Genomic DNA, 21,855 nt, shown 5'->3' with positions numbered 1-21,855 from the left:
TTTGAGAGAACATATTGTAAGTTGACTATTTATTTTTCATAATTTGGGGTTTAAGTTTAGTTACAAAATGGGGAATATCTAATTCTTCTTTATATATATCAGTTGTATCATACATAATATGATCTAAAAAATGTTGATTATTCATTTTTTTTATAATTAAGTTTTTGGAATTAGTTTAAATTATACAGTTTTTCTTTTGGTTTCTCTAATTAATTTTAAAAAATTCTAAAGTTTGAGATTGATTTTATATATACAAAAAGCAATTTTTGAAGATGACATATTTTTAATTAAAATAATTAAAAATATATTTTATTTAAAAAAGAAAAATATAAAAATATACTATATACTGTAATAAATATTTGTTTTTTTTATGTTAGTATGCAAAACTATATATTTTTGGTAATTAACAAACCTCTTCTCTGTTTACTTCGATCAAAAATCTGTTTTAAAATTTTAACAACTGGAGAATATGAGAATATGCAAGTACGGTATCTTCGGTTCAGATATAAATGAAGCGATTGTATACTGGGGTATTTTGCAAAAAAAATTAAATTATTTTTTACAGTTAAAAAAGTAATGGATTTCGCTTTAGTTATTTGAAAAAGTGAAATTTAAAAAAATGGGTGTCATGGAAGGAAATTATCTTATAATTTTTATACATAAAATTGGAATTTAAGCTCTTGCGTAAAACAAATTTTTGTTTTTTATACTTGGAAAGCCAGCTAAAATCATGATTTTCAGTCAAATTACACTTAGAGAGCTCACCATGAAATTGTTAGATTTTGTGGCTCGTGCCCCCTCTATCACTACTAATTTTCTCGGGGAAAAATAAAAAACGCACAATCAAGTCAAAATTCAATCTGTGGGAAAAACGACTTGAACCACTTTCAAAATAAAATAATTGTAGCTATTACGATAAAATTTTCAGCTATGTTATTTATACAGAATTTCCGGAGACAACAAGTAACATCTGATCACATCAAAACTCAATCTGATCGATTAGTGTGTATACTTACTCTGTTACTATTTTTGGTTTTGGTATTTATATATAATTTTCTGGGGCTCAAATCAAAAACTATATACTTAATAAAACTATATACTAAAAAAAACAACTGGAAAAACCAACAGGTGTCTGTCAAGTAAACCGGAAGTAGACCGGAAGTAAGCCGGAAGTAAACCGAAAGTAGACCGGAAGTAGACCGGAATTAATGTGTATGGGTGTAAGTGTAGGTGTGGGTGGATGTGGGTGTTACGTACTTTAACTCAAAAGAAATTATGACACTCGTACCAAGTGTGAGGTGAAAAAACAAAGATTTGCAATAGTATAAAATTGACAAAAACATCATCAAAATAGGTTTACCATTGTGGTTAAATTAATAAAAACACTCGTACCAAGTGTTACTTTGAACCGTTAAAATTACCCTACTATCGTCAAAATAGGTTTACCACTGTGCTTATATTAATAAAATTAAAAAGGCCTCGTACCAAGTACTATTTTGAACACCTCCAATCCCTCTACTATTTGAAAAAGTGAAATTTTAAAAAAATGGGTGTCATAGGGGAAATTATCTAAATCTTAGAATTTTTGTACAATAAAATTAAAATTTAAGCTCTTGCGTAAAACAAATTTTCAGTTTTTTACACTTGGAAAATCAGCTAAAATCATGATTTTCAGTTAAATTACTCAAAGAGAGCTCACTATGAAATTGTTAGATTTTGGGGGAGTGTCCGCTCGACCCCCGTTTCTATAATGCATTTTTCGTGCATATGTTATTTGACGGTTAGAATGTGAACTCGGCCTGTTTTATTTAGATTGTTCTTGTCCAACCATGGCGGACTAGTTAGCACAGTGTGCTACGATGCATTCATTGTGTCGTGGGTTCGATTCCCGCAATGGGTATGGGTGGTCTGTGTTATTGCCCTTTTAAACTTTTCATCATATTACTGATCCTCATCGTCGCGATTAGCAAAACGTGATAGATAAATAACTCTAAATAAGGAAATAAAAATGCCCTATTACAAGCATACTTATTTGAGGACTTGTCCTACATTTTAGAATTATGTCTAGCCTAGAAAAGAAGTTTGAAATAAATCACAAATGTCTTGTATTTTGGGAATCACGTAACTTCAAATTAGATGGAGAAATAGAAAATCAAAAGAGGGAGTCTGAGCTAATGTGGTTCCTTGTGGAAGTATGCTTAACAAAGAGTGTGCACGGTTGATACTGGATGTTTTTTTTTTAAAAAATGTACCAATCCCAGCTCAGAAACAACTTCCCGAGAAAAGTCAGGATATATGTATATAAATGTTTACTTTGTAACGATTTATCGGTACCATGTGTCGGTAAGTTGTTCCAAGTAACAAGTTTCGTTCTAGAAATTACATAAACAGTCCTTCTTTGAGAAATGAGGAATACAATTCTGGTTTGTCGCAGTGTATAGAAGTCTTTTAGTTCCAATAACCAAGAACTTCTCTACTTCGTTTAATAATTTGTGAACATTTTCCGTTCCGAAAGCATGGATTGTCCTGACCCCGTATTGGTGAGAAACGTTCCGTCGTGCATACACAAGTTGAAATCACACACGACCGTGCTATTAATTAGCACTTGGGGAATTTTGAACTCAACAGTTCACTTGAACATTAATTTTTGAGCTGCAGATCTGCCTTATTCTCGTTATATGCTGATATGTCCTAGTAACCTGTTATATTTACTACAACATTTTGAGATACATGTACTACTTTTCGCTAAAGAGTGATCTGATGGCCCTATGTATGATGAAAACTGTTTTCACTTAATTTCTAATATCAATTATTCCAGCATGTCATCCAACTTCTTTCTGCTTGTTATTACCTCCAATGCTTACACGACTTTTTCTTCGTGATCGACATTTGTGTTCAGAAATGTTTACAACACCACAATCTCCTACGTGTACATAGCCAGCAACATCACTCTAGAGAAAGAACCATAATGTATACAAACTTGTTCACTACATATTTTACAAAAATATTACAATGTTCGCTTCATATAACTCTGGATTGGAACAATACCATCACGAAACGAAAAAAATACTTGTTGTACAAGAACACTGGAATGAGCGCAATCCTGCTGTGAGTCACTCTGACAGTGAAGGTCACTGACCGAAGGGGTTGGTGCTAGCTACAAGCACGGGCCTTATCTCAGCTGAAGGGAACACGGAAATCTTAGTCACGTTTTTTTTTTCTTCCCCAGACTAATGGCGAACAGTTACAGGAACGTAAGGAGTAGTATCGTATTCTAATGTAATAGGATTTCGTGACGTTTAAAAGATATAACAATATGTAAATATATTTTGTGACCCACAATGAACTTTTGTTAAGGTTTCATTGACATTTTAAAGCGGAACATTAGGGATCCTTCTTCCTTAGGATTTCTGAATAACCGAAGAGTGTGGTGAACGTGAAACTGCTTACAGTTCGCAACAACGATATACTTATATTATTGTAAATACAGATATAGATCGCAGAAGACGTATTTATCAGATATAAATGGTCTCTGACCAAAAAATCTATTACATCACAAGAAGTGAATTTTAAGAGAAATACACCAAGTATCCAACGTAACCAATATTCAGATTAATCCCAAGCTTCCGTTTTGGTAATTTTGCGTCGCACCATAATTTTGCGATTATCACGACGATGAAGGTGATGGGTAATAATCGAATGCAATGCTACATCTAAGCCTCAACAGATTTGTTTCGAACGTGGATCCTCTGGCTTTGTACAGATTTACGGTGATTTTTATTCTTATTTTGATTTGGCGTTTTAGGTCCACTTTATGCACAGTAAGACTACTCGGGACTGCACCTACAGTTTAAACTGGAATCCGAACCACTATGTGCCTCCAGCGCGTACCGAACCATGCACGCCTTGATTACAAGGCGACAACGCCACCGCGCCATTGGAAAGGCTGAGAGAGAGAGAGAGAGAGAGAGAGAGAGAGAGAGAGAGAGAGAGAGAGAGAGAGAGAGAGAGAGAAGAGAGTTACGGTGGCTACGCTAATAAAGAAATGAAAGTAGAAGATTAGAAAGTAGAGTTTGGAATGTCCTGTTGCAACAAAATCGCGACGTATAGTAAATTATGAAGCGAAGTGTAACTTTTTGCTTTGCACCAAAGCATGAAGGCGTGTAGCCGGTGTAGAATTAGGTCCCCACACTATCTTGATCATGGCCGAATGTGGGGATGATGTGATCAGCACCACGCCCCTGGCTGCCTTTACCCCCATACGTTTTCTCCAGTTATCCACTTTATACGACGCTGGGTGAACGCCGGAGACGCTTGAATAGGTGGGCAAAATCCCGATTCTTCTCGTCGGGATCAAACCCAGATCTCTTGCATGCTAATCAAACACCCTAACGACTCAGTACCGTGGCTCATATAGTAAAGCGTTTGTTATTAAGACAAGAATTATTTTAGCGTTTTGTTGAACGTTTTTAGGGGAATTATTTTCGGGCATATAAAGTGCAGTTGTTGTCTGGTTCCATGCGACAAGTCACGTGACTTTCCTACATTGCCTGTGCCTGTTGGCTTTTGCATGAAAGTCGAGTTGCTCTTGAGACAGACAGAATCACTCGATGCTCTAAAGGTGCAATGTATGTAGCCTACCCTCCTGCATTATTTACTGCCATTAAAGTCTTACGGGGAAAACATTTTTTCCACCACTGTACTCCCTGCGAGAAAGTAAATAATTTTGAATGGTTTAGAAGGTTTTACAGTTACGTTGTTTTTTCCTCTCGCGGAAAATGTTGCTGTGAAGGAGTGAGTCATTTTGTGTTCTACTGTTTTTGCTAGGTTAGGACTGTTAATTTTCATGCTCTTACAAGTGTTACTAGTTGTTGTGTGAGTGTTGTAGTTCCATCCGTGAACTTAATACGAGTAACTTTAAAGCTTAGCGTGTGGTGCCTTTTGCACATACATTTTATCAGCACTGAATTATATTTTGGCATAAACATGTTTTAAACTAGTCTATCTTCATGTCATGGTTATAGTTCTTGGATGTCGCCGATGATAATTAATGATATCAATATGGGATGTTTATTACCTTCGATGATTAACCACATCCGAAGAGAACGGAAACCTACGTGATATGCTGGAATTCGTCTCAGAAAATACAATGTATATTTGGCAACTTAATAACATACTGCTTTACTTAAAATAAAATAAAATCACGTTGAATACACTAGCAAATACAATTTAGGTGAATGACATTATTACGGGATGAATAAGGTACAGAAAATACTTACTTTTGTACGTCTGTACGTTCATTTTATAGTGTTTCTTCCGAGTAACAGCGGCCGGCTGACGCCACAGATTTGTCAAGTTGAAGACTCCGGCCTTCCTCGGAATAACGATGACCGTGGCTGAAGGCGGTACTGGGAAATCTTCAAAGCCTTCATTGAAATGACCTGGTAATTTGCGATCGATCCTCCTTCAATATGTTATGAACTTCTCCATCATCGTATCTGTTGTTGATGTGCGAAGCCCCGGCCAAGGAGGATATTTTTAAGGTAGTTTATGCCAAGTTTAAATTCATCTAACCAACGCTTAATCCCTGAATCTTTGCCTAGTATATCCAGTATGTATTCATGGATCTCATTAGTTGAAGTCTCTTCCTGTGGTTAAGTTGCTGAATTACACATCAGTTGTTATTTCTCCTCATTTTGATAAACAGGTTGGAGTTCCCTCTGTTCTATTACATTCAAAATCAAAGGAGAGCCAACTAATGGATGTGGTTTATACTATACTCGTACTAAGGGGAAAAGGTGATATGTGCCAAGCTTAATCTCTCTCATACTTCTCGTTCTGAGTGAGGCTCAAACTATTTCAGTCAGTCTTCGTACATAATGTCTACGGATTTCGTCTGTTATTTGTTAGCTCTATCTCCGAGTTCCATACAAATGAAAACACTGAAAAATTTAGAAACCCTTCGATTCTGATGTGTAAAGATAATAGTGAAATTTGTAATCATTGTCCCATAAAAGATTACAAGATATGTAACTGTTTTTATTTATATGATAACTTCTCATACTTACGGTTGAGTTGCACCATGGATAGAACATGCCCAACGTGAATATACCAAATGTTGTACCTATTGTGGATCCTACTATGGTGCCAGATATCTGAGGAAGAAAATATGTTTATATTAGTCATCTGCACGTATATTGTCTAATATGTTATGTGCAAATTGAATTCTAATATGATAGAAGTGCAAATGCATATAGCCTACTGTTTAACGAGGATTTGCCTGCAGTAACATGAATGGTTTATTCTTGATTACTGGTTTGCTTTATTTTACTTCGCTTTTGTGCTACCTTACGCTAATTTGCAAAGATGGGGATGAGTTATGATATGATGAAATTGATGAATGGACACTCACAAACACCCATGCCAGGCCGGGATTCGATCCCGGTACCCTTGGCATCGAAGCGCGATGTGCTAATCACTCTTATTTTTCATTTTAAATCAAACAATTACAGTAAATCTTTACAATTCTTTCAGATATGTTATTCAAGTATTAAATTTAAAAAGTTGGAATAATGTAATTTTCTATAATCTAAAGACATTTGTTCATATTCTTGTATTAGAGTTAGTCCAAAATCCAAGTCATCATAATTTTTCCCACAGGAAATAAAAACATTAGGTATTGTTGTATTAACCACTGAAATGATTTTTGTTTTGTACTTGCGAACAAATGAAACTCTGGTAAGATAATGTCTTTTGCTGATACCTGGTTTGGTGAAGTACGACAAATTCTACTGAGCATTGTTCTTAATTTTGACCAAGCTGTGGCTGCTTTCTTACATTCTGTTATCTTATGGGTAATCGAATCAGGTACTTTGCAATTATAACAATTTGGAGAATTACTAAAACCATACTTATGACATCTACCTGCCGTTACAATTACTTATTGAATCACTTTGTACCATATAGATAATGCCTTGTTTGTTAGATGTTTCGCCGTTACATTGTTCCATATTTGTTTCCAATTACATTTTGGACTTTCCCTTTCAATTCGAACGGCTATTATATTTGCGTTAAGTTGCTCTCTGTAAATCTGTTTGACAGAAGGACTGTCATAAGTATGTTGCACAGTTCTATAAAATGTATGAATAGCGATCTCGGTATAAAACATTAATTCTCTGGGAATAATTTTTATATCCATTGGTGCTGTTAATGGTAGATCTTTTAACAGTGTAGTTATTATTTCTTGCGTGGTGGAGTCAATTGGAGAATATATCGCTGAAAGACTGCTTTGAATAAATAAAGCTCTTGATTGTATGGCTACACTCTTTAAAGTTCATGCCTCCCCTCTTTTCCTGGAGATATAGCTCGCTCATAGCCACGCGGATCACCTAGTCATTCCAGAGGAATTTGCCAACCTGTTACTTCACCCTAGCTATTTGCTTCGCTGACAAGGTCAATGTCTTGGATAGGTACCAAAGCTTTGATAAAGCGTAGATGTTTACGTATCTCACTTGCGATTTCAAACAAAGAAACCTGAGTTGATTTGCACGTAAAGTATATATATCACTTTTTTGGTCACTAACCGGCTATTCTGTTCAATGGTGCCTCTGATATTTGTATAAAAATGTACACCTAGTATTTTCACTTTCTGTGCTACACGTACACTAGTGTTATTACTAAACAAATTGTTGACTCCCAAGGGTAACAAAAACGATTTGTTTAAATTTAGCTTTGCACTCGAGATATTTTCGAAATATTTTAAATACTTTTGTGCATTCTCCAAATCTCTTTCGCTATTTAACAATAAGGTAATGTCATCCATATAACTACTAACTTGTTTTTGATATGACAAAATGTCTTCATTTATTTCTTGTAATCTTTTAAGTAAGGGAACCAGTGTAAATACATATAACGCACTACTGAGTGGACTTCCTTGTAAAACACCTCGTTTCATTTTAAATGTTTTCGTAAGACACCCATTAAGTTTTAGTTTTAACTGAGTGTCTCCGTACAAAATTTGTATTCATTTTATAAAGGTATCTCCAAAACCAAAAGCCTTTAAAACACTGTACATATATTTATGACTAACTCTATCATAAGCCTGTGAGAAATCCACTGATAAAATTGCTTTGTTGGCTTGCTGGTTCTGTGTTGTAACAATTACATCACGTATAGTTTGTAATAAATGAATAATTGTTTTTTGAGGATTACATGCATATTGTGTGTCCCCTATTAGTTTATGCATGTAAGGAATTAAGCGGATGTTTATGCATCTGCTGATAATCTTAATATCGCTACTTAGAATTGTAATCGGGCGGTAGTCAGTAACCACTTTGGGTTTCGTTTTTTTTTTGGAACAAAAACCACTATTCCTGTTTAACTTGAGGACCCTAATTTCCCATTCTGTAAGACATCATTGACCCATTGCGTGGAAACATCCCCAAACAGATTCCAAAAGGTTTGATAAAAGTCTGAGGGCAGGCTATCGTCTGCCGTTGATTTATTTCTTGCCACTTTGAAAACTGCATTTCTTACTTCGGTGTTCGTAAATGGTTTACTAATTTCCGTTCGCTCTTCTTCAGTTAGTCTTCCTGTTACTTGGTTCGTAAAGTCCCATTCGGATTCTAAGGGATTATGAGCTTGACCCAATAATTTTAAATAATATTGTAAAAATTTACACTCAATTACTCTGGGATTAATTTTAATCTCTCATGTGGCATCTGTTATCTCTGTTATTAGGTGACTTTTGGTTTGTATATGCTATTGTAAATATGATATAAATTTGCCTCTTCATCATTATCCAAAGGTAACTTTTTGCTTTTAATTTTTACGATGATTCTCTTCTTCTGTGTAGAGAGAGTAATTTTGATTTAATCTCGTTAATCTAAGGCATATTTACATTACCTTGTAATGCTAGACTTTGTAAATCGTGTAACACGGCATAATAGAAATTATACATGCTGTTAAGGTGTCTACTTTTTTCTATACTATACATTTTACTAATATAAATATTTTTTTGGTTTTACAATGAATTCCCACCATTCTGTTAGGGTCTTATTGGATGATCTACGTCTAACTAGCTTTAGCCAAGTGTCTTTTATTAGCAGTTCATAATTTTTATCCGCCAATACTGAACAATTTAGCATCCAGTATCCTCTTCCCATACATGATTTGTTTTGTTCTAATTTTATTTTTAAAATTAAGGCACTATGATCACTGAAGCAAACGGGAAACACACTTACACTAGGTACATTTTCTTTATAACCCTTCGCTATATAAAATCGGTCAATGCGTGTAGAACTTTGAATTGTAAAATGTATAAATCGTGGTTGGTATCTATGTTTACAATTCCATGCATCTTGTAACTGTAAACCTTTTGTTAATTCATAGAGTGCCAAAAGAAAAATTATAACCAGGTTGTTGATCTTGCCTATCTATGACGAAAGTGAAGTCACCTGCCACTAACGCATTTAATGTATCCGATGTTAATTCTGAACTTAGGATTGTAGAACAGAATGTTCTCGTTCATGCTTATTGTGACTTCCTAGAGGCGTGTATACATTGCATAAAAACAAAGGACCTAATTCCGCACATATCAGTCTTCGTGATGGCTGGAGGGTAACATTATTTAAATCAATTCTTTGATGCACAGCTAATGCTGTTGCTGTGCCTTGATATGTGGCAGTAAAGTTATTATGTACATTGTACCTTGCCAGAGATGAAAAATTGTCAATGCCTACCTCTTGTCGGAAGGCTATATCAATATCCGACTGTCTCAAAAAATCATTTAACGCCATTAATTTATTCTGACTTTGTAATTTGTTAAAGTTAATCGTTGCTAATGTGAATATGTACTTATACATTATGGATGTAAGGATCCGATTTAACCAATGCATTAATAATTGTTAGTACTTTGCACTTTGCAATTTTTCTACTCTTGACGCTGGGCAGAATAACTCATATCTCTTCGTCACTACCTAAATCAAGAACTGTACGCATTACTGTATCACTTGGTTTGTCTGTCCCTGCCCCTATTAGTTCTAAACTTTTTTCTTCTTTTCCTAAAAAGGGGTCGGTTGAATAGGTTTTTCACTCTTGGATTTAAGCTGTACTTCTGCTGCTGTACTTACCAGGTCATCCTTTTTTTGTTTCTTCTGACGTAAGGTCATATGGTCTGTAGCATTTTTCCTCGCTTTCCTGGTGTTTTTTTTGGGGGGGGGGGGGTAGGTTCTGGAAATTCTGCTTCTGCGAACATCGAACTTGTAGGGATTTGGGGGGTCTTGATTCGGGAATTCGATTAGAGTGATTGGAACTATGGATTCATTCCCACTTACACTTTCACTTGCACTTCCGTGCACACTTTCCATGTTACCATCACTTGCATTTTGTTCTTGCTGATTTAACTATGGGGGTTTGGGAATCGTAGTACTTCCCTTTGATTCGTTGTCTTCAGTGACTACCATCTGCTCCTGTTGTTTCTTGTGGTCCTCTGGAATGGCCTGTCTATATGCCGGTACTGGTAAAATGGTTCTGGTATTCTGGTCTTTAACAGTTGATTTGTGTGAGGGTGTGAAGAACTGGGGAGTGTATTTTCCACGGCTGCATCATATCCTGTAGTACGTGTCGACCTTGCCACCATATGCTGGCACTGATGCTGTAAGTGGTTTTGTGCCCCACATCTAAAACAGAGCTTGGGTTGCCCTTCATACGTAGTCCAATAGCGTTCTTCATTTAACATAATATAAGAATGCACCGGTTTTTGTAGAATGATACGGGCTATCTTCCTGTCTGTTCTGACTGGATAGGGGAGGGAGGTGGAATACACTTCATCTCGTACTGTTTGTACAGTTCCGTATTTAGACATTTCAGTTATTATAGCACTTTCCAGTAATTCCATGGGAACTAGATGAATACGAACGATTCTAAGAGGTTTGTCTGCTCTGTGTACTGGAATTTCATATTCTCCCGTGTCATCTGAGAATACGAAAGTTCCCGTACTGCGTGCTATTACATCCTTGCAAAATTGCTCAGTACTTACTTTAACAAACACTTGGAGTTCTACGAAGTCTACTTCAATACTCCAAACATCCGCAACGCGCAATTTCATTACATCTCTCAGCCATTTGTGAATGGCAAGCGTGGTAACCCTTTGCTGCACTCTTGCAAAGTGTTTAACCTTTTGACCGGCATGTCTAAGAAATTACATACGTTCACTTAACTTCACTGCTACAGAGCTTCTCGCTCTGCTGTTAATATATTCACCTGTCTGTAGAAAGTAAATTCCGCGTATTGATTCTACTCTACTTGACGAATGTTCGGGGAGCGCTCGCTAGACACGTCTGCTCTCTACCTCGCCTCGTCGCGGAATGACCGCCACGGGGGCCAACGCAACACGAATGAGAAGATAGAATATAGATATCGCTAACTATATATTTTATAATTGTAAATATTGCCATGCTTTCTAAAGTACGCACAAAGCTAATTTGACTATATTTACAGATACTTAGCTGGACAAAAGAATTACTGTAGAATTATGGATTTCTAGAAATATTCTAATCAACATCAATAAAAATTCCCTTATCCACATAAAACTAACAATATATTATATGCGAACTCAACATCTTAACTTACCAATATCTCTAACAATCCAGTTAACCACATACTTTCATTTGACTATATTGTGAATGTATTACAATACATTTACAAACTTCTTCAAAGAATATCACGAAGTAGATAATATGTTGCTTAAACTTTACATTGAATAGAACAGCGTTCCGGTTCTTAAATATCTGGAACCCGTTCGTTCCGTGTTCAGTTTCGTGAGAATGACAACGTGCCCTTCCGGTTCGTTAAATTATTTTTAGAAACATCATTACATTTTCCTTTTCAGCTTGAACTAAACTGTTAATACTAGTTAATAGTGCTTATTACAGCATTCATATAACTTTTCCATATGCATGGTGACGTGTAATTGCCGCAAGGGGGTTTAGTAGAGTATGAAGGCGTCTATACTGCCCAAGTTGGAGACAAGTACGGAACGTTGGAACTCCAACCAGACACCATCTGCAGCATCTTCTTCTTTCTAGAATTTCACTTTTACAGTGTTTTCTACGTTCAGTCATCTTTTCCCCTATTAACGCAACCTAAAGTTTCAAGTCATTTAGACAAATAATCCAATCCTTGTTGACACGCAAAATAACAATAATAAAATATATTTCGCTTACCTAAGTTATATTTTTATTAAATATTACTAAGGCAAAGTATTGAAAACATGCACGTATAAATCAAAATGTTTTCCCATTTTGAACAAGCTGAATACCATTCACGATTTCCGTCTTTTTAAATTTTAAAAGTGGGAGAAAATTCCAGTAGACTCTTGTCCAATGTAAATTATATGATTTGATGTTTACGTATCTACATATTTTAATACTTACTATTATTAATTTAATACATCGTATCATTTCTGAAGGCGTTAATCCCGGCGATAGACGAGAAGACACCGTGTTATCGAAAATATAGCGTTCTATTGGGTAATGGCTTGAACAATTTTAAATCTATTACAGTTTCATTTTTGTAACAGTGCAAATATTAGTTCTTTTAAATAGTCGAAATAGGCAAAAATTAAAAGTAAATATAATGTAAATGTAAAGAAGATTTGCATTTTCCTAAAGTTGAATGTGTGTGAAATTCTTACTAGAAATTAGATAAATAATAATCACACACATATGTATATCAGTGACAGTAAAGGAATAACAATGAAATAATTTTCAACGTTGCTATATAGAAAACCGCATGAAGTTAAAGTTACTGATATTACTATGAATCGGTTGAAGAGTAGAGAAAATTTCGACATAATGCCATAAAAAATAAACAAACTTAATCAACACATATTAATCATTGGAAAAATACTGGAAATACAGAAATACACGTGTATAATGGGGTGAATTTGAAAACGTACCTACTTTCTTAAGTCGAGAGTTCCGAAAATTTTGTATTTTTTTAAAAAAATTGCTGACTACTTAAATGACATTTCAGACAGAAATTAACATATTTCAATGTTGGCTTCCTTTCAACCAGGATGTGTTTCCGTTAAACGACTTGGAACATTCAAAGGAACAGACACCGCACAAAAATTTCGAGTAAATAATTTAATCAAGAACCATTACTTACTTACAAGAACCATCCTGATAGAAAAAAAAATGTTGTCTAAATATTTCGATATCAATAAATTAACAAAATTATATTTTTATTACACACATAATTATTTATTCGCAAACTAAAGTAACTTGAATATAAAATTACCTGCACTAGTGCTCCAAGGTTTTCCACTACGAATATAAGACCAAAAGCTATAAGGCCAAATACAGCTGAAAACCATTTTGCAATATTCACTGTCTGCGCATCTGACAACTTCCATTTCAGACCGACGAAATCTTTCACCATGACGGTTGCTAAGGAATTAAGGCCGGTGGAAACTGTGCTACAAAGAAAATTGAATTGAATTGAAAAGTATTTTTATTTACTACAGAGCGAGATTCAGACTTGGGCTGCTCTACCACCTAACTCTGGTGATCAAAAGTCACAATACATATATTTATAATACTGAAATCAAATATATAACATAACATGAATGAATTTGACAAAAATGAAAAATAATAAAATTTTAAAAGAATGCAATGACATACATTAACACACTCACAGACACACACCCAAACACATACACACGTGTACATACACAATTTCCAAATCGATACTAAAATAGCATGCACGCTGGTTGAAATATTCGTTGTCAGATAAATGTTTGCAAAATACATGGTTTTATTTTACTTGATTCTTGTTGCTTAGCCGTACGAGGTAATGTTCAATTGTTGTGTTTGCAATAAAAATAATAGGATTTGTTCTTAGAAGTTTTTGGGCGTTGTAGCAAAAGAATCATAACCGGGAGGAGCATTCAATATCTTTGCAGATCAGAGGGAAATGGAGCCTTTGAAACTGACAGCAGAATGGCGCGGAATATCGATTTTTCGCCGGCCTCTAGTATTGTATGGATGCATGGAATTTCTAAATGTCAGTTTCTCGTGAAGATAGTTAGGTGTTTGCATTTTTAATAACTTATACGTATATTGTAGAACACTAATGCAGACAACGTTGTCTAGACACGTTAAGGATTTTTTACGTGTTGAGGAAGGGTAAAATGCGCTGATTTCTCCTGATCGAGAGAACGTAACGAATGCAAGAATTCTGTATTTTTTGTATTGTGTTCGATTTTTTACGTTGTAAATTCGTGCCGTACACGACATCACAGTAATCAAAAATAGGATATATTATAGTTCCGATGAGATGTAATCTCGTTTCTCTAGTGAAAAAGGCTCTTCTCCTGTAAAGTGATTTCATTATTTTTAGTGCTTTTGTGCACTGCGCTGAAATATGACCTGACCAGGAAAAATTTGGATCGAAAGTAAGGCCAAGATTTTTAACCGTTGATGCATAAATTAGGTTAAGTTTTTAATTTTGATGTTAATTGTGTCAAAATTTACTTTTTCAAGATAATAGTTAGAGCCTAAAATTGTGTATACGCATTTATTCGGGTTAATTGCGAGCCCATTTGCAGTGAGCCACTTGTTAAGGGTATGTAAATCATTGTTTAGATTATCTATCTTCTTTAACAAATCCTTTGGTGATGACGATATCATCAACTGCGTAACATCCGCGTATAATGTATATTACAATGAATGATGGTCTTTGATATTTATAAAAACTCTCTGTCTTCTTTCGTGTAGATATCATTGAAACCAGTTTATTACAGGCTTCAAAAAACTGTAGTATTTCATTTTTCGTAGGATAAGATTAAGATGGAAATCTCTAGAAAGGTATAATGATACTAGTATAGTTAGTTTTTTATCCTTAATCGAACGTAAAATATTGTCCATGACAATAATAATGCCATGGTTGTACTACAAGAAGCACGGAAACCTGATTGATAATCAGGTAAGATTTTATATTTTGTAATGTAATCCTTTAATTGCATAGATAATATCTTTTCTGTGACATTTGAAAATATTGATAGAACACTGATTGGTCTTAAATCACTTCGAGATGTTAACGTCTGCTTTTTGGGGAGCGGAATAACTTTAGCTTCTTTCCATGCATTTGGAAATTGGCCGGTTTTGAGAGAAAAATTTATAGTATGTGTGATTTCCGGAAGTATGAAGGGAATGGCCAGTTTAAGAATTTGCACGTAATGTTGGCCAATCCTGCAGTATTTGATAGAATAATGTACACTGCCATTTCAACCTCAGAATCTCAAACCTGGCGAAAGGATAATTCTTTGGCATCGCTTCGAAAGCAGTTCTCCAAGAAATACTTGCACTCCTTTGCAATAATGGCGTTGTCTCGAGGAACGCTGTCGTAGACATTTGCAAAATGTTGATTAATTTCAGAGGGACTATAATGATGCAATGTATTGATGGTGAAATGTACTTATTCTTTGTAATGATACGATAAGAAATAACATCACATGAAGTGGTAATTTGCTCAGAATATTATATTGAACACAACTGTAACTATCTGATTAAAATGTATTTGGCATGTTTGATTTTGCGCGCCTCGCTTGTAACTCTCTGTTTATTAAACTATGAGGGTACTACTGGAAGTTGTGAGGATTACAGAAATCACACCTTGTGCTTCAAGTTTCAAATTACGCTATTTTCAAAATGCACCAATGTGTTGATATTTGATGCGAAATTGTTCGAAGTGAAACAGCTTTATCCCATTGCATTCTTATGTCCGACAGTACTCGAAAATGCAGAATGCCATTTATTCTCCAATGTCGAACATTGTTTAATCGAATCCCAGTATCGGCATAGGTAAGCTTTACGAGGGCTGTTTTATGCATTGCATCCTCATCGTCACGATTAACCAAGACTTGCAGAGAAACGACGCTAAATAAAATTAATGAAATCAAGTCAAAATCAGATGTCAGCACTTCCATCTGTTGAGCTAAGATAAAAAATACTTGAATTTTTCGCAAATTCGGATAGATGGTGTGAATGTTCCATATATATCCTATACGTTCTTTTTACAGCATATCAGTTGCTCGAATTAGTATTATGGCAGCGTAGAAAACTGCAAGTTTGAATGACAGGGAAATAAGTTATTTCCTTGAAAATTGTTAGGATTCCAGCAGCGAAAATTAATTTAGGGTTGTAGGCATAGACGAAATATTATCTGCTAGACGTGATGTAAGTACTTAACCTAGTGATGAAGCAGGTTCAATTACTGAAAACGATACTGAGGATGAAGGTGATTTTGCCTGTATACTACCCAATGCAGTTGCATCAGTCTTTGTGAACATTTAATTCTTTCTAAAATAATTGATAATTTGCAGTAATATACGAAGCCAGCGTGAGTAAATAATCATATGTATTTTCATGTGGAAAAAGTCAATTTACCTTAAACTTGCGCTGAAAACTCCTGCTACGAAGAGTCCAGAAAATCCTGGAACATCTCCCATCGTATCGAGGATAAACAAGGGCAGCAGCTGGTCGCTTTTAATGATTCTCTGCAGATTAATAAAAGTGAAAATATAATATGATTGGTAATTATATGTTCATTATTTTTAAGGTGTCACTCAAACTTAACGATACTAATAATACTTGTACAGCATATGAATAAGAGTTGGTAGGTTGGAAGCAAAATAATAAAAAAATGGAAATTTAGCATTCTATTTTGTGTGGGTCTACATATTTACATACAGCTAAATTATTTCTGCTATACTCCCAACCAACAAGGTGCGAAAAGTGACCCCGGATCCTCACGATGACAAGAGATGCATCCTCGACTGTGCGATTCATCCATTGCCTTTGGGACACTATTGTTTGAAAGATGACACGAAATGTATCGAATGCCCATAATCAAACAAAAAATCATCCTTTACATCATACAAAAATAAATAAATAACCATGCCTATGAACTTGTTCTGTTTCAGAAAGCAAATCATCATGGAAACTACATCACCTAGCTTCAATAATCTATTGCCTTCAACGTTATCTAAACTCAACGGTCTGTTAATTATTCACCTGAACAGCATTTGGACGAAATACGATGAGGAAGTTGGCAAAAAATTTTACGTCTTCAACAACAAGTTAAATATTTACAAGATTCCGATCGGTGGGAAACTTCAGATAACCGTGAATCCGGAGAATGTGGGTGAAATGAAGGTTCCTCCAGCAATAGCATTTACCGAATCAAGCACGATAAGATGTACGATGCAACAACGTAGGACGTTTCTACCGACGATTGTCTGTACGTTGAGCTTCTGGGATAATACGACAAACTCATTCCTCTCTTCGTGGAATTGAGAATCACGTATCCGATAATAAATAAATAAATAACCATAATACCTAAGAATATTTTTGGACACCGAATAAAGTCGATCATGCCAGCGAGATTCTTATGCTGGATGTTAGGGTTAAAAAGTTAAGAAGCGATCTGGTAGCTTTGCAAAATACACTGAACACCAGTCTACTGTCGGATTTAGCAAGTCTTCAGCCTCAGTGCTTGGATCCCATTCTCAAACTACTAGATTCTGAACTGAAATCTTTGTTAAAAAATTATGTCGATGTACCGTCGGTTGGCAACGTGCAAGATATACAGCTGAGCGTTGGCTCGCTTCAGAACGAACTTGGTCAAATAGCAGCAGATTCAAACGAAATTGAAACTTGAACTTGAAGAGGGAACTTCCAATCTAGAAAAAAAATATCCGAACTTCAAAACTAGATAGGCGACTATAAAGATGATTTCGAAGTCGAACAGTTACATAACGCCATCTCTAACTTATCTGATGAATTTTCCACGATCGAAAGTGATTCTATCAAAGAGAAGCTTCAAACGGAAAAAAATCATAACACTCTCGAAGAAATTAAAAGTAAATTGCAGATTTTGGAAGCCACCATTACAAATTTACTTTCCTCCGACGAATTGCAATTTATCGGTTGGAGCGTAGCGAATATCAAGTTAGAGGCGTACCAAGATTTTTAACACATTCAAACTACAACCTTGGTGACAATGAAGTTCGACCAGAAAAGAATACGTGATTAAATGCACAGAGTCATAGGCGGTGGAATGGGTGACCCGCAGAAGTGACGCATGAGTGTAAGAGGAGGCGTGTGAGCAGGCAAGAATCGTGGTCCCAGCATGTTGCACCCAAGGTCACGTAAAGAACGAAAACGGGAAACTATACGCGTGACATTGAACTTCGACCAGGCACCAGACCCATACGGAAATTCCAGATAGTGGCGCATTCGACGGAAGCATGACGTCACGGACACGGTAAGGGAGACCGCCGTATATAAGCGCGTGCTGTGCACCGAGGAACCGCAGTGCATCATCACCATGGCCAGGGGCAAAGCTATTGACAACACCGTGAGGAGAAGAGTGGTGGAGTTGCAACGAGATGGATCAGTGAACGGGAAATAGGGCGCCAACTGAACTTACCCAAGTCAACCGTCCACTGCATCATCAAACACCACCAAAATACGGGTACTACAGAGCCAGGTAAGGCCCCCGGTCGAAAACGCCTGCTGAGCGTGCGTGACCTGCGGATATTTAGGGGCTATATCCAGACCAACAATCATGTTTGTGTGGCCGAATTACGACTGTGGACTCGAGAACGCTTTCACATTGAAGTGTCAACCAGAACCATTCGCCATTACCTACAGCGATGCGGTTACCGAGTGTACAAGGCGAAACGTAAACCCTTCCTTTCCATGTTGAACAAAGGCAATCGACTACGGTGGGCACGAATGTACCGGGGATGGACATTTCGGCAGTGGAACAGGGTTTTGTGGACGGACGAATCCATTTTCAATGTTGTGTACGGGAAAATACGGAAAACAGTCATTTGTGGGAAGGAGGAACAGAATGAAGCAAAATGTTATGCACGTCGGGTACAGAAACCTGCGTCAGTGATGGTATGGGGATGCATGACGGCATCTGGGGTTGGCCCACTACACGTCTGTGAGGGCATTGTGAATTCACACGCCTATACATGCTACTGGAGCGGCATCTTCCACAGTGCGAAGGCACCTGTTCCACAGGCGGCGTCTCATCTTTCAACACGACAATGCCAGGCCTCATACAGCGCGGTTGACAAGAGAATGCTTGACTCGCCATCACGTGCGAACTCTGCCATGGCCACCATCGAGTCCCTATCTCTCGCCCATTGAGAATGTGTGGCGTGTTCTTAAGCAACGTGTGCAAGAGAGGGGACCCACGACAGTGGCTGCTCTTATCGCCTGCCTGTAGGAGGAATGGCACCGCATCGATGTGGAATACCTTGAACGACTCGTCCGCAGCATGCCCCGACGCATTGCCACAGTTATTCGCCGACGGGGTGGCGTCACACCACGGTAAAAAGGTTCCCTCTAACAGTGGTCGAACTTCAATGTCACGTGTAGATGGACGAAAATATTTTATTTTGTGTGGACACCATTCATTGCTACGTTGCAGCGGAAATTTATGTTTTCCTTTGTTCCATGTTGCCTGCTAAATAAAATATGTTCAGCATATGCATGTGTTCTCCTTCTTTCACAACGCACTCCTATATTTGTGACTGGTCGAACTTCATTATCACTAAGGTTGTACGATTCCTACACTCCAGGCGTCTTTGGAGTTGATTAACGACTAAATTAAAAATATCCACGCTCTCATAAAGAGCTTGCAAAATCAGACGATCAGTATTCAAGACACGTTAACTACGATTCAGCAGAAGATTGATTACTTAGAAAATTTTAACGTTGAATCTAATATCAACCATTTTCATCATGTCTTTAACAACATACAGCATGATCTCGAAATTTGCAGACGAGTGTTCCGTCGAACGAAGATTTACAGAAGTTGAAAACGTTGTCCGAATCTAGTGACATGGAAAGTTTCAAAGCACTCGAAAAGAAGGTAAGTGGTCTTCCCTCATAGCAATAACTTAGCGCCGTTAAAAGCTATGTTGCACGCATATTGAAACAGATAGAAACGGAAGTGACAAATACGGAACAGATTCGGGATGAAATTTCTTTGCTTCGTGACATGGTGTCTACGTTACCAACATCGCAGATTGTGACCGATCTCCATACGTAGTTTACCGAGATTAGAAACATAATAAACGATCTTACTGCGAAAAGTTCCAAATATCATCTATTAGAAAATCTTCAACAAATTGTCGTCAGCTTCAGAGAACAGGTTTGTGGTCTGGAAACCAATGCTGCCTGTCAGGAATCGACGTTAGCCGGTTTCGGATCTAAGTTGCAAGAACTGAACGAAAACTACAAAGAGTTGAATGTTGAAATAAAAATCAAACCGCCATTTTCGTTTATAACGGATTATATCGTTGAGCAATTGTTAGCCAAAGAAAATAGACTGGGACACGTTCACAGTAATCTTGTAACTATCTATACTCAAATTGCCAAATTTATTTTTCTTGCCAGCTATCGAAATCAATAGCATACCGAACCAGCAAAAAACTTCCACGTTCGTTAAGGACAACAAGTTGTACATATAGAGCCCACATAAACCATATTACAGATTTTAATCGACGGTACCATAAAAATACACGAATTTTAATACTGGGTTCATCGAAAACAGATCGCCATTCCTACAATGACATTAATAAGCAAGCCATGAGTCCAGAAGGCAGGAACCCTTTAGCGTACTGGGATGAAACTCATTCTGTATATGAAATACGTAAGGATGAAGAACTTACGTTTTTTTTGTGTGTGGTCGCTGGAGATAAAACTTTTTATTCAAAATACCAGTGAAGTGCCACCTTCGAAACATCCAATTACGTTAGTCATTCTCTTCAAGCGAAATCTCTCACTCAATATCTAGTAAGGATATAACGAACGAGTTGCACAAATCTGTGTGTCGCAACTACAAACGTTTAGCGGTGGTGACAAAAGGCATAGATGATTTGTGGCAATAGGACCTTGTCGAAATGAGTAGCGGTAATTTGAAGAATTTACATACAATCTGCAAAGGCAGCAAGTACGTCCTCACCGTCATAGATACATTTTCAAAATGTGAGTGGGGCTTTACCTCTAAAAACCAAAACGGTAACATGTGTAGTCGAAGCATTCAAAACAATTTTCGATGAAAGTAGCAGACGACCTTGATTCCTTCAAACGGACAACGGCAAGGAATTTTACAACTCCGTATTCCAGCATTTCTTTTGAAAACACAACATTCATCATTATTCAACTTTAAGTCACATAAAAGCCAGCATAGTGGAATGCTTGAACCGAACTTTGAAAACACGCATGTGGAAACGGTTCACGTTTCAGGGTAATTACAAATGGGTCGACATTATACCGGAACTCGCAAACGATTACTATCACACAGTTCACAGCACGATACGAATGAAACCCGTCGACGTTACTAAATCTAAAGAGCGGCGTTAAATTTCTACTGCTTAGTCTCCAAAGCACCGTCCTATGACCAAGAAACCTAAGTACAAATTAGGAGATCAGGTGAGGATCAGCAAATTCAAACGTACGTTCAAGAAAGGATTCAGAAAGAAATTGGAGCACGGAACTTTTACCGTAGTTCGAGTTCTACCCGGAAACCGTCAGACGTATATAATAAAGGTTATTGGCGATGAAATTTTGAAAGGAAGGTTTTACGAAGAGGAGCTCTCTAAAACTAAATAAACCGACACGTATCTCATCGAGTAAGTATCGCGCAGAAAAAATAACTAACTGTTGGCAAAATGGCTGGGACTTCTGGAGAAGAGTTAGATCAATGCAAACGAAGTGATTCTATGAGTACGTGGAACGTGGTGAAGCGTTTGCCAGGTTTTAAATGTCA

At 36.7% G+C, this 21,855-nt stretch overlaps 1 protein-coding gene across 1 annotated transcript in view; it reads right to left on the bottom strand.

Annotated features, from left to right (window-relative positions):
* Positions 1-10,403: 10,403 nt before the first annotated feature.
* Positions 10,404-21,855, bottom strand: part of LOC145982348 (putative sodium-dependent multivitamin transporter) — an 89,136-nt gene continuing 77,684 nt past the window's right edge. The window contains exons 9-11 of the mRNA XM_083115905.1: positions 16,452-16,561; positions 13,303-13,480; positions 10,404-10,538 (exon numbers count right to left, since the gene is read on the bottom strand). Coding sequence (XP_082972031.1) covers positions 10,404-10,538; positions 13,303-13,480; positions 16,452-16,561 — 423 coding nt within the window. The remainder of the gene's footprint in view (positions 10,539-13,302; positions 13,481-16,451; positions 16,562-21,855) is intronic.

This window comes from Lepisma saccharinum, unplaced genomic scaffold, assembly GCF_977018435.1.
Source record: "Lepisma saccharinum unplaced genomic scaffold, izLepSacc3.1 HAP1_SCAFFOLD_142, whole genome shotgun sequence".
In the NCBI taxonomy this organism is placed as follows: domain Eukaryota; kingdom Metazoa; phylum Arthropoda; class Insecta; order Zygentoma; family Lepismatidae; genus Lepisma; species Lepisma saccharinum.
Note: the sequence above shows the minus strand (reverse complement) of the source record. Positions and strands in the feature narration are given on the sequence as shown.